General features: G+C 54.0%; 2 protein-coding genes across 3 annotated transcripts; both read left to right on the top strand.

Annotated features, from left to right (window-relative positions):
• Positions 1–3467: 3467 nt before the first annotated feature.
• On the top strand, positions 3468–9338 carry APOBEC3A (apolipoprotein B mRNA editing enzyme catalytic subunit 3A). Of its 2 annotated transcripts, none has more exons than XM_003264768.4 (5): positions 3468–3579; positions 5673–5817; positions 7537–7831; positions 8246–8361; positions 8641–9338. In XM_003264768.4, the coding sequence occupies exons 1-5, from the start codon at positions 3551–3553 to the stop codon at positions 8653–8655; spliced, it is 600 nt and encodes a 199-aa protein (XP_003264816.1). In that variant the 5' UTR covers positions 3468–3550; the 3' UTR covers positions 8656–9338. The 2 variants fall into 2 exon arrangements, with proteins under 2 accessions (XP_003264816.1, XP_030671055.1); XM_030815195.1 differs by having other exon boundaries at positions 3551–3579; positions 7612–7831; positions 8641–8752.
• Positions 9339–10896: 1558 nt separating this feature from the next.
• On the top strand, positions 10897–22927 carry APOBEC3B (apolipoprotein B mRNA editing enzyme catalytic subunit 3B). The gene is given in 8 exon segments (NM_001345972.1): positions 10897–11020; positions 12598–12754; positions 14303–14582; positions 14789–14933; positions 19614–19767; positions 21489–21783; positions 22199–22314; positions 22594–22927. Coding segments are annotated over 8 exon segments (1179 nt in total). The 5' UTR covers positions 10897–11003; the 3' UTR covers positions 22609–22927.
• The last annotated feature ends 374 nt before the right edge of the window (positions 22928–23301 follow it).

The following is a 23301-nucleotide window of genomic DNA, read 5'->3' as shown; positions in this document are numbered from 1 at the left end:
ACACACCCAGATGTCTACCTCAGCTCTGCCCCAAGTCAGAGGATTGCAGCAATTCTTACCAGGAAGAGTGCTGGGGAAACCACGCCACCAACCCCGATCCTCTCGTTTTCATTTCTGGGTTCTGACAACAGCCCCAGCTCCACCCCTTGAAGCAAGTGACCAAAAAATGGACAACATGTAGTCACTCTGGGCAAAGAGGCCACCCCAGCGGGGGTATGGGGGACAGAGGGCCCCACCCTGGGAGGAGAGCACTGTCCCCTGTCCAAGGGCAGGTGCAGCCACCCCCTCCACCTCCCTATTCTCCCCACCCTTTGTCCCCCCACCCCCCCAGCTTGGCCCCTTTGCTTGGAGAGATCCTTTGGTTTTTTTGATCACTTGCTTCTAGGATGAGGAGGGCGGGGCTGTTGTCAGAGCCCAGAATCAAAGCCAGAGGAGCAGGTGGACGCTGAGGCTGTCCCCTCACCCTGCTCCGGGGCAATGTTGAAGTGGGCATCTGTGTGTGTCTGGGGTATCCCAAGGAAGGGTCCTTTTTGTCATGTCACTCTTTTGGGGACGGGGCACAGGAGCAGGGAGCCCTTTCTCTCCCAAGTTCCTCAGACTCCCAGCTTCCCTGGGTCTCATCTCAGAGCTTTGCCTATGACCTGGGAGCCCTGTGGGTCCAGGGGAGGGGACTGGATGCAGCCCCATGACACTGCTCAGACCTGGGCTAGGAACTGGAAGCTTGTGGTTCCTCTGGGCTGTAGGGGTCAGGGCCCCACAGTGGTGGCAGAGCCGGGACCTCGTACACAGCAGCATGGACTCCAGACCCGAGCGGGATCTCCGTTCTGGTCCCAGGGTGACCTGGGCTGAGTGGCCCAGCAATCAGGGACCGCTTCGGGGTCCCTCTTCCCTGGTCTGGCCCTCTCACCCGGTCTGGACCCCTGTGGGGCACTTGCCCTGTCCCCAGTTTTCCTTACAGGGGACCTGAGCAAATCCCAGGGAAGCTTGCACCTGTAAGGAGGCCACTCTCGTGCCTCCGCCTTGGGGATCCAGTTTCTTTCTCTCCCCTTGAACCTTCCCCAGGCTCCTGTGGAAACTCTAGCAAGACCTGGTATTTTATCAAATTTTCACATTTATCACATTGATTGTTCAGCCAACATTCCAGGGACGGAAATGGGGGAGGGGCTGTCCTTCCCCAGGAAAGGGTGGAATCTCCTTCCGTCTTCCTCACAGTTGGCCTAGGGAAGGTGCATACTCTTAACCAGCCCTGGGTTCCCCTGATGCCTTACAGACCCTGCCCTGCCCCGGCTGCAGGGGGACCAGGAAGGGGCCAGTTGTGTCTGGGACATTCCTGCCCGGAGAGAGTCAGGCCCTAGTGCACAGAAGGATGTGGGTGTGGTCGGTGGGGGCACTGGCAGGGGGTGCAGCACGTAAGTCCCTGGGGAGCTCACTCAGAGGTTCCAGGTTGTGGCCCTTATGGAAGTTCCTGGGTCCAGGGGCTAGAGTGAGACTGTTCCCCACTCATGTCTGGGCTGCAGATGCCCAACCAGTGGCTCCCCCGTCCACCCTTGGCCAGGGAGGGTCTTGGTCTCCCTCTCTGCTGGTAGGGATACCCCAACACCCTCTCTTCTCTCCTCTCTGGAGCCCTGCCTGGGTGCATGGCTTGTACAGTGAGTTACTGAGAATTGAACTCTGGACAGTAGCTGGGCCCCACTTTGCTTTAAACGTTTTAGTCTGAGGCCGTCTTTGTTATCAAATGAGAAGGTTCACAGATGTGCAGATGTGCTGATAGTCTAACCTTACTGGTTTGTAAAACTAGAAAGAGAAACAGACAATGTGCCTGTTTCTGTGATGGGCCATAAAGTGGATCTTATGGATTTGGAGACATTCTAGAAGATTCGGACCTGTCTGGGTCAGAGAGGGGAGGCAGGCATGGGGCAGTCATGAGTCCAGTGGGGCCTGGGCTGGCTGGGGCAGCAGGGAGGAGGATGTGTCCAGGGTGGGTGAGCTGGGGAGACCCTGGAACCCAAGGCTGAGGACCCAGAGGCAGGAGATGCAGGAGACGCCCCAGAGATGCCGAACAAAGCGCTGTCCCCTGTTGCAGCTCTGCTGGGTCTCCCCGTAGAAAGCTCATGTGGGGGCTGTCCTGGCCATGGGTCCAGGGGTGTATTTGCTCCAGGGGCATTTGACGCATGTTGAGCCAGAGGAAAGGCCATCACTCTGGGCAGCAGGAGCCACTGGTAAGGGTTGGGGAAGGGTTGGGTCCTCCCAAAGTTGGTACAGGTGGCGTCTGTGGCCCAGGTGGGCTGTGGGTACTGCGGGGCATCCCGCTGTGTGTGCCTCGAGTGTGAACTGGGAAGGGTGCTCTGGTCAGACTCACACAACACACCAAGATGAGCTCACACCGGAACCACCTGAGACTCAAATGGGAGTTGACAGCCCCCAGGGGACATCTTCTTGACTAGAGGAGTCCAACATCTGGAGACAGAATGGGAGGGGTCCTCATGGCAGAGAACAGGGCCTCCTCTACTCTGTGGCGCCCACCAAGATGGCAGGGACACTGTGCTGAGGTGGGAGGATTGCTGGCCAAGGACAGGGGGGTCTAGTAAGAGCCAGGACAGGGGAGCAGGCAGGACGGGGACAGCCCCTGGGCCCACAGGGCCAGCACCTTCCAGGGGCAGCTGTGCTGGGTGTAGCAGGTGGACCTGGGAAAGGACGGCGCCAGACCTGCTGCCAGGACTCAGGGCCTCACTTGGGGCAGGAGCACAGTGTCCCTCACATTTCTGCAGGGCGCAGAGGTGGGAGAAAGGGCACAGGGTGGCCCTTCTGACGGGGTGGGGGTGTGTCCCTGCTGGGGACTCTGATTCCTGCCTGAATCTCTAGGTACCTTTCAGAGCCTTTAGCATCTCCTCTGGGTAATGGGGATGAAAACACTCCTCGCTCTAGTTTATAATTATTAGATACACTGATGCATAGGAGGATGCAGGACCTGCTGGTCTCCCATCTCCACAGTCAGGGAAGAAGATGCAGGACCCTAACAGACAGCCCAGGATGCAGCAGGTGCCAGGGAGCCTGGACCAGGCACGTCCTGCACTGGCCGCAGGGGAGGACACAGGGGTGGCTGCCCTGGAGCCTGCTCTCCGGAGCGCTGAGTGTTATTCAGGGCCTTTCTCCAGGGTGTGGACACCTGTCCTCTCACCTGCCCCCTGGTCTCCTGCCTTCCAGATTCCTGTGGCCCAAAGGGAGCAAAGTGTGGCCAGGTCTACATCCCCATTGTCACTCCACAGTGTCTGGTGGGTCAGTTGTCAGAGTGGGCACATCAAAACCAAAGCTTGCCCAAAGGCATGGCAGAGAACTTCCTTGTTCTGATGTTAATGTGGGTGGCATGCGTGGCCTGAGTTGGAGAAGGGGTGGGGCAGGGTATCGCTGACTCAACAGCTTCCAGGTCGCCCTGATGATATATTAAGGCTCCCGAATCCTAAGAGAATGTTGGTGAAGATCTTAACACCACACCTTGAGCAAGTCGCAGGAGTGGGAGGACACAGACCAGGAACTGAGAAGGGACAAGCACATGGAAGCCAGCCCAGCATCCAGGCCCGGGTATGGGAAGCCCCTCCGAGCACCTCTGAGCCTCAGCCTCCTCTTCGAGCTTTTCTGATGAGCACTCACCTCTCACCCTCAAACCCCTGGGGCCTCTCTTTTCCTCCTGACCCTCTCTCTGGACCTGGCCTCTTGCTCTAGGTTCCCAGTTTTGGTCCCAGCGCTGGTCTCTCCTCTGATGGTACCAAATCCAGGTCTCCTTCCACCTCCTGGGGCAGGTGCACAGGGAGCCTGAAAATCCCAATAGATAATGGTGCTGTCCCCCAGGCAGTGAAGACTGTCAGAGAGGGGATTCTCCTCACTTGTCTTTAAATGAGCATCTACTTGCAAATGTACCATGTGTCTGCACTTGGCCTAAGCCCTTTTTATGTTCAGTGTCATCTTGTTCTCCCTAATATTTAGAAAAGGGGGTTGCTTGTAGGACTGCTTTGCTATGAGGAAGCCTTGTTTCCTTTTCTTGAGAACACAAAGCAAGTGAGTGGTAGGGCCCAGATTCATACCCAGGTCTACTCGAAATGGTAGGGAACATTTTGAACCAACCTACCTTCCTTTCTTTCTTTCCTTCCTTCCTCCCTCCCTCCCTCCCTCCCTCCCTTCTTTCTTCCTTCCTTCCTTTCTTTCTTTCTTTCTTTCTTTCTTTCTTTCTTTCTTTCTTTCTTTCTTTCTTTCTTTCTTCTTTCTTTCTTTTTCTTTCTTTCCGTCTTTCTTTCTCTTTCTTTTCCTTCTTTCTTTCTTTTCCTTCCTTCCTTCCCTCCCTCCCTCCTTCCTTCCTCTCTTTCTCCCTTTCTCCCTTCCTCCCTCCTTCCCTCCTTCCCTCCTTCCCTCCCTCCCTCTCTTTCTTTCTTTCTTCTTCCTTTCTTTCTTTCTTTCTTTCTTTCTTTCTCTTTCTTTCTTCTTTCCTTCTTTCTTTTTCTTCCTTCCTTCCTTTCTTCCTCTCTCTCCCTTTCTCTCTTCCTCCCTCCCTCTCTTTCTTTCTTTTTTTCTTTCTTTCCTTCTTTCTTTCTTTTCCTTCCTTCCTTCCTCTTTCTTGCTTTCTTCCTTCCTTCCTTTCTTTATTTCCCTTCCTTCCTTCCTTTCTTTCCCTTCCTTCCTTCCTTTCTTTTTTCTTTCTTCCCTTTCTCCCTTTCTCTCTTTCTTTCTTTCCCTTCCTTCTTCTTCTTTCTTTCCTTCTTTCTTTCTTTTCCTTCCTTCCTTCCTTTCTTTTTTCTTTCTTTCCTTCTTTCTTTTCCTTCCTTCCTTCCTCCATCTCTTTCTTTCTTCTTTCTTTTCTTTCTTTCTTTCTTTCTTTCTTTCTTTCTTTCTTTCTTTCTTTCTTCTTTCTTTCTTTCTTTTCTTTCCTTCCTTCCTTCTCTTTCTTTCCTTTCTTTCTCTTTCTTTCTCTCTCTCTCTCTCTCTCTCTTTCTTACTTTCTTTCTTTCTTTCGTTTGCTGCTACATCCAAACAGAGATTTTTCTAATTCTGATTATGTCGGGATGCGTACAGAGGGGCTGGGAGAGGCCTTCAAGATGGGGCTGGTGTTCCAGCCCAGGAGTCCTGAACTTCCCCGTCTCAACTGCCTGAGAAGCACATTTGGGAGACCTCAGGGCACCCTAAGGGATGTGGAAAATCCTATGAATTATCCGAAAAGAAGTCCCTGGCAAGTTCCTCTCCCCAGTGATCCCCCTCAGGAGTGTCACTGTCCTCATGCTGGGTGTGGAAGGAGTTAACCCCACCGGCAGGAGAAAGCCCCAGTGGGTCCATCTCCAGCAGGGACTGAGGGCAAGCTGAGCCAGGACAGGGGTGCATGGTGAGGCCAGGGAAGAAGACCCAGCTCTACCCCAGGGAGAGGAGCAGGTTCCTCCCCGGAGACCCTGAGCACACTGAGCTGACCCTGGTGAGACCCTGACAAGGCTTAGACAGGCCTCCGGGCTGCAGTGATCTCCCAGTGAGCCACAGAAGTGATCAGAGGGGAAGGTTTGGAGGCTTTGCTAAGGGATGTGGGGAGCAGGGGGAAGGAGGGTGGGATGCAAGGGAGGAAGCGTGGGGAGGGAGGCAGAGGCAGAGCAGTCCAGGAGGGCTCTTCCTCATCTGGTCTTTTCTCCGGCTGTTCACAGACACTTGATGGATCCACAAGTATTCACTTCCAACTTTAACAATGGCATTAGATGGCATAAGACCTATCTGTGCTACGAGGTGGAGCGCCTGGACAATGGCACCTGGGTCAAGATGGACCAGCACAGGGGCTTTCTACACAACCAGGTGACCAACCCAGCCACCCACATCCAGGCAGGGCCCTCCCAATCCAGGGACACTCATAGGTAGAAGGTTCTGGGTGGTACCTGTGGTGTCCTGCAGTGTTTGTCACTTGTGCTTCCTGCAGCTGCTGCTGCTTGGCCCTGGGGTTAGGGGGAGACTTCGGCTTCAGTGACTCTCCATGGCCAGGTGGGGTTGAGTCTGCCCGATGGCAAAGTGCTTCCTGAGGACCCTCCCAGGATCCCCTCACACTCCCAGCTCTCACCAGGAACCATTCGGAACTGTGGGATGTGAGGACTCAGGGCCTACCTGACTCACAAGGCCAGGATGACCCAGTGCCCGCTCCTGGGTCTCATCCTGCGGGAAGAGAGACTGAGGCAGGAGAGGCCGATCAGGGGTTCTGTCCTGCCCAGGGTGGAGCCCACAGCAAGGCCAGGACAGGTCCCATGTCAGGATGCAAAGATGGCCAGCATTTGGGGAAGAACTGGGCCAGGAAAGGCTGAGGGGGCCAGGCTAGGCTGAGGAGCCCTGAGCCCAGGGGACTTTCTTCCCTGGCCCCTACCCAGCACAGCCTCTCTCTGGAGAGGCCAAGTTCTGCTTGGCTCTGGTGCTGGAAACTGGGGACTTCTCTAGGCTCTATGAGCTCAATGTGGGCCATGCTGGATCCACACACACTGCTTGGAACATCCTTTCAAGGGTGCCAGTCTCCATCACCGCCTAAGCAGTGGGACTCCCCCAGGAATGACCCACAGCCCCTTCTCAGCACAAACCATGTCATCCACTCCACCCTGCGTCCCCTCTGAATGGAGTCCCTCCCTGTCCTTGTCCCCATCACAATCACAGTCCTTGCTGCCCTGCTGTCCCCAGCCTGATCAGTTCCCAGTCTTAGTGGAAAATCCTTTTCTCTGAAGTTTGGAGTAAATACCATATTTCTATAAGTCACGATAATCACAATTATCCCATGTCACAGGGACCTTCCCACATTGGAGTGAGTCCTGCTGGTCTTCTCTTCCCCACTACTTTTGGTGGAATTCGTTTTGGCCTAAGTCTATATCACATTTGGGCTCAGCACAGGTTGTGGCACAGAATAGAAGCTTCCAGAATTATGGGCCACAGATGGGATGGGAGTAGGAGAGTTGATGAATAGAGCTGGTCAATCTCCCCTTGAAGGAACCACACTCACTCAGGGGCATCAGGCCAATGACCTTGGGGCTCCGCGGGCCCCTCCTCCCTGCCCCCATCTCTGTAGCCCCTCCCTGCAGGGTTGGGCCTGGGTTGAGGGTCCTGAAGCCTCTGACCTTGGGTACAAAATTGAAGGGGGCTCCAAATGCTCAGTAATTAGAGAAAACACATTTTAATTTAATAATTAATGCAATATTTTAAAACGCAAATTTAATGCAAATAGATCATGATGAATAAAACCAAAGACTTTAATAAAGCCTGACAGGAGAGTGCTGTCCTGTGTATATCAGAGCTGGGGCAAAATAAAACATCATTGCTCCTGATCTGTTTGTATTTAAGTGGACAATATTTTGCTTATCTTAGGATTTTTGCATAACATCTGATATTTTTAATATTGCATAGAAAATCATGCATCCTAATAACTGGGGTTTTGGCGACGCCTCTAATTTTGTGCTGGAGGCCCCCGCCTCCCCAGCCCCACCTGGTCCAGGCCCTCCCTCCCTGTTCACCACACATCACCTCACACTCTGTTTCCTTTTCTAGGCTAAGAATCTTTTCTGTGGCTTTTACGGCCGCCATGCGGAGCTGTGCTTCCTGGACCTGGTTCCTTCTTTGCAGCTGGACCCGGCCCAGACCTACAGGGTCACTTGGTTCATCTCCTGGAGCCCCTGCTTCTCCTGGGGCTGTGCGGAGCAAGTGCGTGCGTTCCTTCAGGAGAACACACACGTGAGACTGCGCCTCTTCGCTGCCCGCATCTATGATTATGACCCCCTATATAAGGAGGCGCTGCAAATGCTGCGGGGTGCTGGGGCCCAAGTCTCCATCATGACCTACCATGGTAAGAATGGAAGGTTCAGGTGGGGTGGGGTGGGTGGGGCAGGAGAGGTTCCTGGGAAGAAAAGGAGAAAGGCCTTGGTCTGCTGCCTGCAGAGACGATGGCTGCACTCTGGACCTGACTTTGGGGTCGATGGGAAGAGAGAGGCCAGGCCAGGAGACGTGGGCCCAGGGAGGGTGGGGAGGGTGGCTGGAAGCGGAAGCAGAACTTGGGGCTTCCTGAAAGAATGAGAACTGGGCTGGCCCAGATTCCAATGGGAAGGAAGTACCCGATGAAGGAGCTAAGTCCCTAGGGGAGGGAGAGGGAAAGGAGGGACTGAAACCAGGATGTGGGAAGTCTGTCCTGAGAGTCATGGGCCCTTGGTACCACCCCGATCCCACAGCAGGAGCGTGACTTATCTCCCCTGTCCCTTTTCAGAATTTAAGCACTGCTGGGACACCTTTGTGGACCACCAGGGACGTCCCTTCCAGCCCTGGGATGGACTAGAGGAGCACAGCCAAGCCCTGAGTGGGAGGCTGCAGGCCATTCTCCAGGTGAGGGCTTCCTCCCTCTGCCTGGTGCGGCATCAGCCTCCCCCTCCTCCCCTCTCCCCTGGGCCTTGCCTTCCCCTCTGCTCAGAGCCTCCTCTGGGTTCCCTGCTCCCCACAGGGTGCCCACTTCCGTCCCTCCCTTTCCTTCTCACAACCTCCCTCTCTCCTGCCTCCGGCGTCCCTCCCTCCTCTCCTGTCATTGTCACTGTCCCCAGGCCTCCCCCCTGTGCCCTCTTTCCACTCTCTCACCCCCTGCTCCATTCAACCCTCCTGCTCTTCCAGAATCAGGGAAACTGAAGGATGGGCCTCAGTCTCTAAGGAAGGCAGAGACCTGGGTTGAGCAGCAGAATAAAAGATCTTCTTCCAAGAAATGCAAACAGACCGTTCACCACCATCTCCAGCTGCTCACAGACGCCAGCAAAGCAGTGCGCTCCTGATCAAATAGATTTTTAAAAAATCAGAGTGGGCCGGGTGCGGTGGCTCACGCCTGTAATCCCAGCACTTTGGGAGGCCGAGGCAGGTGGATCACGAGGTCAGGGGATCGAGACCATCCTGGCTAACATGGTGAAACCCTGCCTCTACTAAAAATACAAAAAATTATCCGGGCGTGGTAGCAGGCACCTGTAGTCCCAGCTACTCAGGAGGCTGAGGCAGGAGAGTAGCGTGAACCCGGGAGGCGGAGCTTGCAGTGAGCAGAGATTGCGCTACTGCACTCCAGCCTGGGCAACAGTACCAGACTCCATCTCAAAAAAAAAAAAAAAAAAAAAAAAAACAGACTGAATTAATTTTAACTGAAAATTTCCCTTATGTTCCAAGTACACAATAGTAACAATATGCTCAATATTCTCAGAATAATTTTCAATGTATTAATGAAATGATGATTTGGCTTCGTATCTAGACTAACAGAAAATTAAGAATCTTCCATAATTGCTTTTGCTCAGTAACTGTGTCATGAATTGCAAGAGTTTCCACAAACACTAGCAAATGTGTAGATGTCTTTCCTTGTGTAGCGGACCTGTAGCGGGGCAAAGGTCACACGACATCCCTCTGGAGCCAGAAAACTCAGCTAAACCTCATGGGAGAGGAACCTAAACGCAGACCCCACCCTCACTCACAGAGCCCCGCCCACCCTCACTCACAGAGCCCTGGGCGCTGATTGGAAGGGACAGGCCCAGCAGTAAGAGGACAGCCAACAGCCAGTCTCCCTGTTGGAAAGGAGCCACACACGTGCACAGGGGCCCTCGGGAGCAGCCCTGTGTCCACCCCTTCCTGATTCCACCTCCTAGAGAGGGAGCCCAGGGGAGGCCATGGCTGAGACCCAGGACAGGCCCAGTCTGGGGAAGGAGCCCAGGGAGGGGGCAGGTGTCCAGGCTGGGTCCAGAGAGAGGGCTGGGGAGAGGAGCAGCCCAGGAGGCAGAGCCCAGCCACAGAGGGGAGGGGAGCTGAGTCCCGGGGACAGGAGGCTCCAGAGGTGGGGACAGGAGGCTCCAGAGGCAGAGACGGAGCCCAGGGCTAGGGTGGAAGGTGTCAGGGCTGTGGCTTCAGCTTGGCATCTGTCCTGGGCGTTCTGTGCTGGTTCCCAACTCTGGGATGTGTGACTTATATGCCTGATTACAGCAGCGGCTCCCACCTCACGATTTCTGGAAAGTCCTCAGAAGCCGCGTATATGACCAAGAACGGGCCTCATACGCAGCTGCTCCTGGGCAGAAACGACTCACTGTTTCCCTGGCCTAGACACACACAACACACACACAAGACACACATACACACAACACACACAACACATACACACACAACACATGCACAAAACACATGCATACTCGCACCCACACACAGTGACAGAGACTTGACGAAAAGAAACCTCCTCCAGGTGCCCCAGAGCACTCCAGGGCGCAGCCCAGCCCCACCCTGAGCAGAAGTCTTTGGCATTTTCCATGCAGGGGCGGGTGCGGGAGGGACCAGGTTGTCAAAGCTGCCCTTTGCTTGTGTCTCTGGGTTTGATAACAGCCCTAACTCCACTTGTTGGAAGCAAGTGATGAAAAATGTGCAGTCATTCTGGGCAAAGGGACCAGTGTAGGGGAACTCGAGGCACACCTAAGCCTTCGCTTGTGCTGTGCAGGGTCCACACTTCCTTCCCCACTGGACTCTCAAAACCTCCCCTCACTCAACAGGGAGGTGTTGCTCAAAGCTCTGGGCACACATTAGGGCTGGGGAGGGGGTGGTATAGAGGGGACTCCAGCCTACTCATCCACCAGGGAAGGGGGCACCTGCTCCTCTCTCAACTGGATCCGGACCCGCCTCCAGGGCTCTGGCTGCAATGCCTTTCTCTTTCTCTTTGCAATTCCGTTGGGTCCTGCCCAAGACAGATAAAGACAGAGCAGCCTGTCTTTATCGGAGGTTCCTCTGCCAGCAGGAAGGGCCCAGGGAAAACCAGAGCCAGAGCCAGAGCCAGAGAAACATAAAGCACCCAGGGGCCTCCCACACCAATGCCTGAGCAGGAATGGGGAGGGGCCATGACTCACAAGGCCCTGAGAGGTTACTTTAAGGAGGGCTGCCCAACTGCAAGGACGCTGTAAGCAGGAAGTGAAAACACAGCGCTTCAAAAAAAGAGCAGGACTGGGACAAGCTTATCTAAGAGGCTGAGCATGAATCCACAGATCAGGTACCGCTGCCCACTATGTCCGCTGGGCCCCTCCTGTCCCTTCCTGCCTGGTGGTCCTGCTGGGCCTCAACCCTGGCCTCCCCCTGCCCCTGCCCCAGCCCTGGGCTCCCTCCCCTCTGGCTCCCCTGCCACCTGAATCCCAGTCAGGCTCTTTGCCCTGCTGTGTGATCACCCCACTGCTGCTTCTGAATGGGCCCCCTCCCCCACCCGCACCAGCCCAGGCCCCCTGCTGAGACTCTCCCTTAAAGTCATGCCCGGACTAGTCCCCACCCTGAGTGGGTGCTCCCTCTGTGTGCTTCCCACCATTCCTGAGCTCAGGAACTGGGAGAATTGAACCAAAGGATGATTGGAGCAATCAGGCATTTTGTTCTCAGCACTTTGATGAAATTTCTGTAAGAATTACTTTGCTTAAATACGAAGTCTTAGGAGAGGGTGTGGGGACAGGAATGGTCTCTGAATCACAAGATAAATCATGTCATCCACGGATGACTCCACGGTGAGCAGATGTCCCCAGACAGGTTCCACTCCAAGGTCACTCTTCATCTTTTAGAACGTGACCAGTGGCCAAGCGTGGTTGCTCACACCTGTAATCCCAACACTTTGGGAGGCCAAAGCGGGCAGATCATGAGGTCAGGAGTTTGAGACCAACCTGGCCAATATGGTGAAACCCCGTCTCTACTAAAAAACATACAAAAATTAGCTGCGCATGGTGGTGCACGGGTTGGGAGGTTGAGGCAGGAGAATCGCTTGAACCCGGGAGGTGGAGGTTGCAGTGAGCTGAGATAATGCCACTGCACTCCAGCCTGGGCGACAGAGTGAGACTTCATAAAAAAAAAAAAAACCAGTAACATGGAATGTGAGAATGTGAGAAAAAAATGCAATGATTAGGAGAAATGCTCCTATTTTAAAATTTAGTGAAAAGAGAGCCCAGTCCCCATCAGTTTTCTCCTACAGGGCCCGTGATGCAGATGCTGGATAGGGCTGGCCTGGAAAGGGGCCCCTGCTCCATCCGTCCCCAGCTCTGTGGCCTGGGCAGTTTACCCCACCTCTCTGTGCCTCTGGCACCTCCTCTGTAAGATGGGAATGGCCCCTGCAGGCCTAGGGCAGCCTCACATGAGCCCACACCTGCGCAGCACTTAGAAGAGTGGCCTGGGCCTCAGAATTCAGTTCTACCATGATTTTAAAATAATGTTAACATGCAGAGTGAAACATCAGGAGGGAATTGAGCTGAAAGGTTAAAAGCTATTTTTTAGGGGTGAAGAGTTTTATTCTCTTTTGCATTTTCCTAATGGGTTGGGGAGTGGGTGGGCAGAAATACTGAGAGGGTGGGGAATGTACTCCTGGAAAGGCCAGAGTTGGGCCAGAGCTGGGAGAGATCACCCCCGCCCCCCTGCCAGCATCCCCTCCTCTTCCTCTCCCCTCAGTCTTCCTGCCTGGGAAGGCAGCAGAAATTCTCAGGGCTGTGGAGGGGTGGTGGAGGCCCAGGGCCGTCCCCAGAGCTGTGTTCAGTGGACATGAGCCCCGAGGACTCCAGGGAGGACTCCCTGCATGGGCCGGTTTCTCTCTTGTGCCTTCAGAAATCCTATGGAGCGGATGTATCGACCCACATTCTACTACAACTTTGAAAACGAACCCATCCTCTGTCGTCGGAGCTACACCTGGCTGTGCTACGAAGTGAAAATAAGGAAGGACCCCTCAAAGCTCCCTTGGGACACAGGGGTCTTTCGAGGCCAGGTACCACCCAAACTTCAATAGAATCACAGGCAGTGTTGCAGGAATTGGAGGACTGGAGAGACTGATATGGGTGAGACAGGAGGATTTATTTAGGTGCACCGGCTCAGCAGACTCACATCCAAAAAGGCCGAGCCCTTAACAAAGACAGATTGAGGTATTTATAAGCAAACTTACAGAAGCAGAACAAAGGCAATTAATCAAACAGTGACAGGTCACATAATCTATAGCATAACAGATGACTTGGCATAACTTGGGGCTTTCTATAGCTGGTGGCCTTGCAGCTACATCAAAAGAAAAACAAGAACTGGCTAAATACAGACATTTGTAAAATATAGTTATAATTAATGGTTCTGGAAAGGAGAGACAGTAAAGGAATTTGTCTTTTTTTAAATTTTTTTTTATTTTCTTCAACCTTGCTCTGGAGAGGTGTGGCGGTGGTATCTGGAGCCCATTCCTTTGGCCTTGAATTTTCAGGCAGTGTTATAACTGTCCTTGGAGTGAGCTGGCTAGGCAGAGGAAAACTTGTTCTTCTTTTCTTTTTTAACCTTTGCTACAGTAGGACCTAAGCAGCTGGAAATGCAGAAAACACAACAATAAATAAAATGCCCAGCAGTGGGCTCTCAATTATGTATTTTTCCCACATTTCTTTTTTCTCTTTTTTTTCCTTTTTTTTGAGATGGAGTCTTGCTCTGGCACCCAGGCTGGAGTGCAATTGCACAATCTTAGCTCACTAAAACCTCCACCTCTCAGGTTCAAGTGATTCTTCGGCCTCAGCCTCCCGAATAGCTGGGATTACAGAAGCCCGCCACCACACCCAGTTAATTTTTTTCTATTTTTAGTTGAGACAGGGTTTCACCATGTTGGCCAGGCTGGGGAATTCCTGACCTCAGGTGAGTCACCTGCCTTGGCCTCCCAAAGTGCTGGGGTTACAAGCATGAGTCACCGCACCTGGCCACTTCCCACAGTTCTGTTTTTGTTTTGTTTTGTTTTGTTTTAAGACCGAGTTTCACTCTTTGTTGCCTGGGCTGGAGTGCAATGGCTCACTCTCAACTTGCACCTGCCAGGTTCAAGCGATTCTCCTGCCTCAGCCTGCGAACTGAACAGTCACGTGAGGGTGAAGGTTGTTGCCAGAAGCTCAGGGGATGCTCCAGACAGAGTGGCCTGGGATGTCGAGTCACTGCTGCTCCATGCCACGGGGGCAAGAGGAAGCAGGAGTTTAGTCTGACACGCTGCCCTTCCAGATAGAGGGCAAGAGACAGAAAGAGGTGCTGAAGTCGCCCTTGAATAACCACGCAGTGGCATCCACAAAGGTGTAGTCCCCACAGCCTCATAGCCTCTTCTAGGTGCCACCTCTTAAGGCCATTACCATAGCAATTAACATTGAACGTCAGCTTTGGAGCAGACAATCACTGAAACCAAACAGGGGGGATGGAAGAAAGGAGCTTCAATGGCAAGATCCCCTGGGCTCCTGTCCTGGCCCCTGCCCGACCCCTGCACTCCTCCTGCTCCCCCTCTCAGAGCATCCCCTGCCCCCTGCTCCTCTCTCAGATGTATTTCCAGCCTGAGTACCATGCGGAAATGTGCTTCCTCTCTTGGTTCTGTGGCAACCAGCTGCCTGCTTACAAGCGCTTCCAGATCACCTGGTTTGTATCCTGGACCCCCTGCCCGGATTGTGTGGCGAAGGTGGCCGTATTCCTGGCTGAGCACCCCAATGTCACCCTGACCATCTCCGCCGCCCGCCTCTACTACTACTGGGAAAAAGATTGGCAGAGGGCGCTCTGCAGGCTGAGTCAGGCAGGGGCCCGTGTGAAGATCATGGACTATGAAGGTGAGAGGTGGAGGGGTCAGGGGAGCGTGAGCAGGTGGAACAGCATGAAAGATGGATGGATCTGCAATGCCGTGGCTGGGGGTGTCCCAGGGCAGCCTGTAGGGGTGGGACTGGCACTGATTGCAACTGACAGCCAGGAGACCAGGCCTGGGAGGACGTGCCAGGGTCAGGGGAGAGCCTGACAGCTTCTTGCTTCTTCATCTCAGAATTTGAATACTGCTGGGAAAACTTTGTGTACAATGAAGGTGAGCCATTCATGCCTTGGTACAAATTCGATGCCAATTATGCATTCCCACACCGATTCGATGCCAATTATGCATTCCTGCACCACACACTAAAGGAGATTCTCAGGTGAGGGTCTCCCTCTGGCCTCATCGTCTCTCCCCTCTCACCTCCTGCTCATCCTCCTGAGGCCTCCCTTGGCCTGGCCCTCCCGCCCTCCCTCTTGACCCACTGCCTGCCCTCATGGTCACACCGCCTTCCCTTAACTCCTGATGCCCCCTCCACACTGCCTCCTCCCTGCTTTCCTGGGCCCTTCCTGTGAGTAAGAGGCCCCTTCCGCCTCTAAGGCACCTGGGTCTTGGACTAGAGGAACAAACAGCAAGACAGAGTGGCCTGGGACACCAGCCGCTGCCTTCTGTGACATGGGGACAAGAGGAGGCAAGAGCTCAGCCTGCCAGGAAACAACTCTGGGCAGGAGATGTGGAAGGAAGGAGCTCAGTGTGGGGGCACCCATGGCATCCTGGGGGGACATCTGAGGGCCCCCCACCCGCTATTCCTCCCTCCAGCGGTGGCCTCTGAGTGTGAAGGCATGGGGGGAGGCAGACACCTGCCCCTCACTCTCCCTCCCTACCACATAGCTGCTGGGTGGGGGGCATCCCTGGGATGATTCCTGAGGGCAGGATCCAGGGGTCCCTCCGGAGGTTCTCCCATCCAGGTGAGAAAGCAGCATAAAGTGAGGCCTGCACTCAGATGTGCCTGGGAGGTCACTCACAGCGCAGGTGTCTCCTGCGACAAGGGCCCTGGAAGATCGAAATAGAACCCAAGCCCAGGACTAACATCAGGGCCAGGACAAGCCTGCCAGGGAGGGTGCACATGAAGCCCCAGATCAGGGACCACTGCCCGCTGTGCCCACGGGGCCTCTGCTGCCCCTTCCTGCCTGGGCCTCAGCCCTGGCCTCCCCCTGTCCCAGCCCCAGCCCTGGGCTCTCTCCCCTCCTGTTCCTCTGCCACCCCTACTCCCAGCCAGGCTCTTTGTCCTGCTGTGTGGTCACCCCACTGCTGCTTCTGAATGGGCCACCTCCCCCAACTGCCCCAGCCCAGGCCCCCTGCTGAGACTCTTCCCTGAAAGTCACCACCGGGCTGGTGCTCCCCGCCTTGGGAGGGTGCTTCCCCTGTGTGCTTCCCGCCATTCCTGAGCTCTGGAACTGGGAGAATTGAACCAAAGGATGATTGGAGCAATCAGGCATTTTGTTCTCAGCGCTTTGATGGAATTTCTGTAAGATTTACTTTGTTTCAACATAAAGTCTTAAGAGAGGGTATGGGGGAGGGAATGGTCTCTGTCCCAGAAAATCAGTCATTTCTTCCAAAGATGCCTCCACTGTGAGCAGAGGAGGACGCACACGACCCCAGACACAGGCTCCTCCTCCGTGAGCACCATTCACCTTTTAGAATGACACCTGCAACATGGAGTGTAGGATAAAGTATGATGATCAGGAGAAATGCTCTTATTTTAGGCAGGACATCGTAGCTTATGCCTGTAATCCTAGCTCTTTGGGAGGCTGAGGTGGGTGGATCACTTGAGGTCAAGAGTTGGAGACCTGCCTGGCCAGCATGGCGAAACCTCCTCTCTACTGAAAATACAAAAAATGAGCCGGGCATGGTGGTGGGAGCCGGTAATCCCAGCTACTTGGGAGGCTGAGGCAGGAGAATCACTTGAACCCGGGAGGCACAGGTTGCAGAGAGCCAAGATCATGCCACTGCACTCTAGGCTGGGCGACACAGTGAGACTCCATCTTAGGGAAAAAAAAGAAGAAGAGAAGTAGCCTTGGCCTGGGAATTCGGTGTGATCCCAATGTAAAAATAATAATCATCATCATCGGACAGGTGAAATGTGAGGAAGGAATTGAGCTGAAATGTTCAAGCAATTATTTTAGGGTGAAGAGTTTTATTGTCTGTTGCGTTTTCCTAATGGGTTGGGAGATGTGTGGCAGAAAAACTGGGAGGTTGAGGGTGTGTCCCATTGGTAGCCCCAGAGCTGGGGTTCCAGCTAGGAGAGGTCACCCCGGCCCTGCTGCCCCTGCCAGTATCCCCTCCTCTTTCTCTCTCCCCGCCCCCGTCTTCCTGCCTGGGAAAGCAGCAGACATTCTCAGGGCGGTGGAGGGATGGAGGAGGCCCAGAGCCCAGGGCTGTCCAGGGAGTGGTGTTCAGTGGGCATCAGCCCCGAGGACTCCAGGGGGGTCTCTGCATTGGGGTTTCTCCCTTGTGCCTTCAGAAACCCGATGGAGGCAATGTATCCACACATATTCTACTTCCACTTTAAAAATCTACGGAAAGCCACAGATCAGAATGAAACCTGGCTGTGCTTCACCGTGGAAGGTATACAGCATCACTCAACTGTCTCCTGGAAGAGGGGCGTCTTCCGAAACCAGGTAGCACCAAAGTCCTAGTTATACCCCAAATAGGAGCTAAGCAGCTGGGAATGCAGAAAACACAACAATAAGTGACGTGCCCAGCACGGGCTGTCCTGTGTGCACTTTCCTCCCACATGTCCTGTTTTTTTTTTGAGACAAAGTCTCCCTCAGTCGCCCAGGCTGGAGTGCAGTGGCACAGTCTTGGCTCACTGCAACCTCTGCCTCCTGGGTTCAGGTGATTCTCCCGCCTTAGTCTCCCGAGTAGCTGGAATTACAGGTGCACGCCACCACGCCCAGATAATTTTTTTGTATTTTTAGTAGAAATGGGATTTTACCACTTTGGCCAGGCTGGTTTCGAACTCCTGACCTCAAGTGATCCACCAGCCTCAGCCTCCCAAAGTGCTAGGATTACAGGCATGAGCCACCGCGCCCAACCTCCTCCCACATTTATTAAGTCCCTGGCCCAGATCTTCCTCCCTGACTCTCCTGGGATCGGATCGTGGAGGGGGTTTGCCTCTTCCCAAAAGGCCTTGTTTAGCGCCCAGCACCCTCACTCTTGACTTTGTTTCCCAAAATCTTGTCATGGAGCCGTGCGTCCGGCAGTCCTCGGGAAACAGCAGCTGTGGGAAGCAGGGGGTGTGGTGTCCAGCACTGTGCCTGGGCCAGTCACTGCGGGCTGGTGGGGCCGCCCGCAGCACTGCCCTGATTCCTCGATGTCAAGGACACATCATCACAGGATGGTGAATCCTCACTCCTAACCCTGCCGCCCCCACAGCAGCCACTGACCTCCCACCCACCCTGTCGTGTCCCACCCACCCCTGCGGCCCCCTCCGCCCAGGCAGGAGACTTTTCAGAGTGTGTTTGAGGAGGGAGCCGTCTGTGCTGGGCAGGCCTGGCCTACAGCAGTGCTGGCCTCGGAAACACCCAGGACTCAGGACTGAAGCACAAGTGTTTCCAGTCCCCACACGCTGGAAAGGCGACAAGAACTCCTCTTCGAGCTTTTCTGATGAGCACTCACCTCTCACCCTCAAACCCCCGGGGCCTCTGTTCCTCCTGACCCTGTCTCTGGGCCTGGCCTCTTGCTCTAGGTTCCCAGTTTTGGTCCCAGCGCTGGTCTCTCCTCCAATGGTACCAATTCCAGGTCTCCTTCCAACTCCTGGGGCAGGTGCACAGGGAGCCTGAAAATCCCAGTGGATAATGGTGCTGTGCCCCAGCCAGTGATAACGGTTGGAGAGGGGATTCTCCTCACTTGTCTTTAAATGAGCATCTACTATTTCTTGCAAATGTTCCATGTATCTGGACTTGGCCTAAGCCCTTTTTATTTTCAGTGTCACCTCGTTCTCCCTAATATTAAGAAAAGGGGGTTGCTTGTCCCTCACTTTGCTATGAGGAAGTCTTGTTTCCTTTTCTTGAGAACACAAAGCGAGTGAGTGGTAGAGCCCAGATTCATACCCAGGTCTACTCGAAATGGTGGTGAACAGAGATTTCTTTCTTTTTTCTTTCTTTCTTTCTTCTTTCTTTCTTTCTCTTTCTTTCTTTTTCTTTCTTTCTCTCCTTTCTTTCTTTCTCTCTTTCTCTTTCTTTCTCTCTCTTTCTTTTCTCTCTTTCTCTCTTTCTTTCTCCTTCCTTCCTTCCTTCTCTTTCTTTCTCCTTCCTTCCTTCCTTCTCTTTCTTTCTTTTTTCTTTCTCTCTCTTTCTTCTCTCTCTCTTTCTTCTTTTGCTGCTACCTCCAAACACAGATTTTTCTAATTCTGGTTATGTCAGGATGCGTAGAGAGGGGCTGGGAGAGGCCTTCAAGGTGGGGCTGGTGTTTCCAGCCCAGGAGTCCTGAGCTGCTCCATCTGGCCTGAGAAGCACATTTGGGAGACCTCATGGCACCCTAAGAGATGTGGAAAATGCTATGAATTATCCGAAAAGAGGTCCCTGGCAAGTTCCTCTCCCCAGTGATCCCCCTCAAGAGTGTCCCTGCCCCGATGCTGGGTGTGGTAGGAGTTAACCCTGCAGGCAGGAGGAAGCCCCAGTGGGTCCATTTCCAGCAGGGGCTGTGGATGAGCTGAGCCAGGACAGGGGTGCATGTTGAGGCCAGGGAAGGAGACCCAGCTCTACCCCAGGGAGAGGGGCAGGGTCCTCCCCAGAGGACCTGAGCACACTCAGCTGACCCTGGGGAGACCCTGACAAGGCCTAAACAGGCCCCAGGGCTGTGCTGACTTCCTGATAATCCCCCAGAAGGGGTCAGAGAGAGAGGATCAGTGGCCTCCACAAAGGGAGTGGAAGCGCCTCCTCTGACAGGTGCCTCAGTATATAGGGAGCAGGGAAGGAGTGGGGAGTGCAGGAGAGGAGCGAGGGGTAGTCCCAGGAGGAGTCTTAGGGCTTTTGGTTTCCCCCATCTTTGTCCACAGACACCTGATGGATCCAGACACATTCACTTTCAACTTTAACAATGACCCTTTGGTCTTTGGACGGCACCAGACCTACTTGTGCTATGAGGTGGAGCGCCTGGACAATGGCACCTGGGTCAAGATGGACCAGCACAGGGGCTTTCTACACAACCAGGTGACCAACCCAGCCACCCACATCCAGGCAGGGCCCTCCCAATCCAGGGACACTCATAGGTAGAAGGTTCTGGGTGGTACCTGTGGTTTCCTGCAGTGTTTGTCACTTGTGCTTCCTGCAGCTGCTGCTGCTTGGCCCTGGGGTTAGGGGGAGACTTCAGCTTCAGTGACTCTCCATGGCCAGGTGGGGTTGAGTCTGCCCGATGGCAAAGTGCTTCCTGAGGACCCTCTCAGGATCCCCTCACACTCGCAGCTCTCACCAGGAACGATTCGGAACTGTGGGATGTGAGGACTCAGGGCCTACCTGACTCACAAGGCCAGGATGACCCAGTGCCCGCTCCTGGGTCTCATCCTGCGGGAAGAGAGACTGAGGCAGGAGAGGCCGATCAGGGGTTCTGTCCTCCCCGGGGTGGAGCCCACAGCAAGGCCAGGACAGGTCCCATGTCAGGATGCAAAGATGGCCAGCATTTGGGGAAGAACTGGGCCAGGAAAGGCTGAGGGGGCCAGGCTAGGCTGAGGAGCCCTGAGCCCAGGGGACTTTCTTCCCTGGCCCCTACCCAGCACAGCCTCTCTCTGGAGAGGCCAAGTTCTGCTTGGCTCTGGTGCTGGAAACTGGGGACTTCTCTAGGCTCTATGAGCTCAATGTGGGCCTTGCTGGATCCACACACACTGCTTGGAACATCCTTTCAAGGGTGCCAGTCTCCATCACCGCCTAAGCAGTGGGACTCCCCCAGGAATGACCCACAGCCCCTTCTCAGCACAAACCATGTCATCCACTCCACCCTGCGTCCCCTCTGAATGGAGTCCTTCCCTGTCCTTGTCCCCATCACAATCACAGTCCTTGCTGCCCTGCTGTCCCCAGCCTGATCAGTTCCTAGTCTTAGTGGAAAATCATTTTCTCTGAAGTTTGGAGTAAATACCATATTTCTATAAGTCACGATAATCACAATTATGCCATGTCCCAGGGACCTTCCCACGTTGGAGTGAGTCCTGCTGGTCTTCTCTTCCCCACTACTTTTGGTGGAATTTGTTTTGGCCTAAGTCTATATCACATTTGGGCTCAGCACAGGTTGTGGCACAGAATAGAAGCTTCCAGAATTATGGGCCACAGATGGGATGGGAGTAGGAGAGTTGATGAATAGAGCTGGTCAATTTCCCCTTGAAGGAACCACACTCACTCAGGGGCATCAGGCCAATGACCTTGGGGCTCCGCGGGCCCCTCCTCCCTGCCCCCATCTCTGTAGCCCCTCCCTGCAGGGTTGGGCCTGGGTTGAGGGTCCTGAAGGCTCTGACCTTGGGTACAAAATTGAAGGGGGCTCCAAATGCTCAGTAATTAGAGAAAACACATTTTAATTTAATAATTAATGCAATATTTTAAAATGCAAATTTAATGCAAATAGGCCACGATAAATAAAAATGAAGATTTTAAATAAAGACTGACAGAAGAGTGCTGTCCTGTGTGTACCAGAGCTGGGGCAAAATAAAACATCATTGCTCCTGATCTGTTTGTATTTAAATGGACAATATTTTGCTTATCTTGGGATTTCTGCAGAACATTTGATATTTTTTAATATTGCATAGAAAATCATGCATCCTAATAACTGGGGTTTTGGCAACCCCTCTAATTTTGTGCTGGAGGCCCCCGCCTCCCCAGCCCCACCTGGTCCAGGCCCTCCCTCCCTGTTCACCACGCATCACCTCACACTCTGTTTCCTTTTCTAGGCTAAGGATCCTCTCTATGGCTTTGATGGCCGCCATACGGAGCTGTGCTTCCTAGGCTTGATTCCTTATTGGCAGCTGGACCTGGCCCAGACCTACAGGGTCACTTGGTTCATTTCCTGGAGCCCCTGCTTCTCCTGGGGCTGTGCTGAGCAAGTGCGTGCATTCCTTCAGGAGAACACACACATGAGACTGCGCATCTTTGCTGCCCGCATCTATGATTATGACCCCCTATATAAAGAGGCGCTGCAAATGCTGCGGGGTGCTGGGGCCCAAGTCTCCATCATGACCTACGATGGTAAGAATGGAAGGTTCGGGTGGGGTGGGGTGGGTGGGGCAGGAGAGGTTCCTGGGAAGAAAAGGAGAAAGGCCTTGGTCTGCTGCCTGCAGAGACGATGGCTGGACTCTGGGACCTGACTTTGGGGTCGATGGGAAGAGAGAGGCCAGGCCAGGAGACGTGGGCCCAGGGAGGGTGGGGAGGGTGGCTGGAAGTGGAAGCAGAACTTGGGGCTTCCTGAAAGAATGAGAACTGGGCTGGCCCAGATTCCAATGGGAAGGAAGTACCCGATGAAGGAGCTAAGTCCCTAGGGGAGGGAGAGGGAAAGGAGGGACTGAAACCAGGATGTGGGAAGTCTGTCCTGAGAGTCATGGGCCCTTGGTGCCACCCCAATCCCACAGCGGGAGCGTGACTTATCTCCCCTGTCCCTTTTCAGAGTTTGAGCACTGCTGGGACACCTTTGTGGACCACCAGGGACGTCCCTTCCAGCCCTGGGATGGACTAGAGGAGCACAGCCAAGCCCTGAGTGGGAGGCTGCAGGCCATTCTCCTGGTGAGGGCTTCCTCCCTGTGCCCGGTGCCCCATCGGCCTCCTCCTCCTCCCCTCTCCCCTGGGCCTTGCCTTCCCCTCTGCTCAGAGCCTCCTCTGGGTTCCCTGCTCCCCACAGGGTGCCCAGCTCCGTCCCTCCCTTTCCTTCTCACAGCCTCCCTCTCTCCAGCCTCCCGCATCCCTCCCTCCTCTCCTGTCATTGTCACTGTCCCCAGGCCTCCTCCCTGTGCCCTCTTTCCACTCTCTCACCTCCTGCTCCATTCAACCCTCCTGCTCTTCCATAATCAGGGAAACTGAAGGATGGGCCTCAGTCTCTAAGGAAGGCAGAGACCTGGTTTGAGCAGCAGAATAAAAGATCTTCTTCCAAGAAATGCGAACTGACCGTTCACCACCATCTCCAGCTGCTCACAGACACCAGCAAAGCAATGCGCTCCTGACCAAGTAGATTTTTTAAAAATCAGAGTGAATTAATTTTAATTGAAAATTTCTCTTATGTTCCAAGTGTACAATAGTAAGATTGTGCTCAATATTCCCAGAGTAGTTTTCAATGTATTAATGAAATGATTTATTGGCTCCATATTTAGACTAATAAAACATTAAGAATCTTCCATAATTGCTTTTGCTCAGTAACTGTGTCATGAATTGGAAGAGTTTCCGCAAACACTAGCAAATGTGTAGATGTCTTTCCTTGTGTAGCGGACCTGTAGCGGGGCAAAGGTCACACGACATCCCTCTGGAGCCAGAAAACTCAGCTAAACCTCACCGCAGAAGAACCTAAACGCAGACCCCACCCTCACTCACAGAGCCCCGCCCACCCTCACTCACAGACCCCAGGGCGCCGATTGGAAGGGACATGCCCAGCAGGAAGAGAACAGCCAGCAGCCAGTCTCCCTGTTGGAAAGGAGCCACACACGTGCAGTCAGGGGCCCTCAGGAGCAGCCCTGTGTCCACCCCTTCCTGATTCTACCTCCTAGAGAGGGAGCCCAGGGG

Source organism: Nomascus leucogenys, chromosome 7b (assembly GCF_006542625.1).
Source record: "Nomascus leucogenys isolate Asia chromosome 7b, Asia_NLE_v1, whole genome shotgun sequence".
Classification (NCBI taxonomy): domain Eukaryota; kingdom Metazoa; phylum Chordata; class Mammalia; order Primates; family Hylobatidae; genus Nomascus; species Nomascus leucogenys.
Note: the sequence above shows the minus strand (reverse complement) of the source record. Positions and strands in the feature narration are given on the sequence as shown.

Bases quoted from the DNA above. Each gene is read 5' to 3' on its own strand.
- APOBEC3A (XM_003264768.4), top strand. From the start codon at position 3,551: ATGGAAGCCAGCCCAGCATCCAGGCCCGG. The intron at 3,580-5,672 runs GTATGGGAAGCC...GGCTGTTCACAG, and splicing joins AGCCCAGCATCCAGGCCCGG to ACACTTGATGGATCCACAAG. The intron at 5,818-7,536 runs GTGACCAACCCA...TTCCTTTTCTAG, and splicing joins GGGGCTTTCTACACAACCAG to GCTAAGAATCTTTTCTGTGG.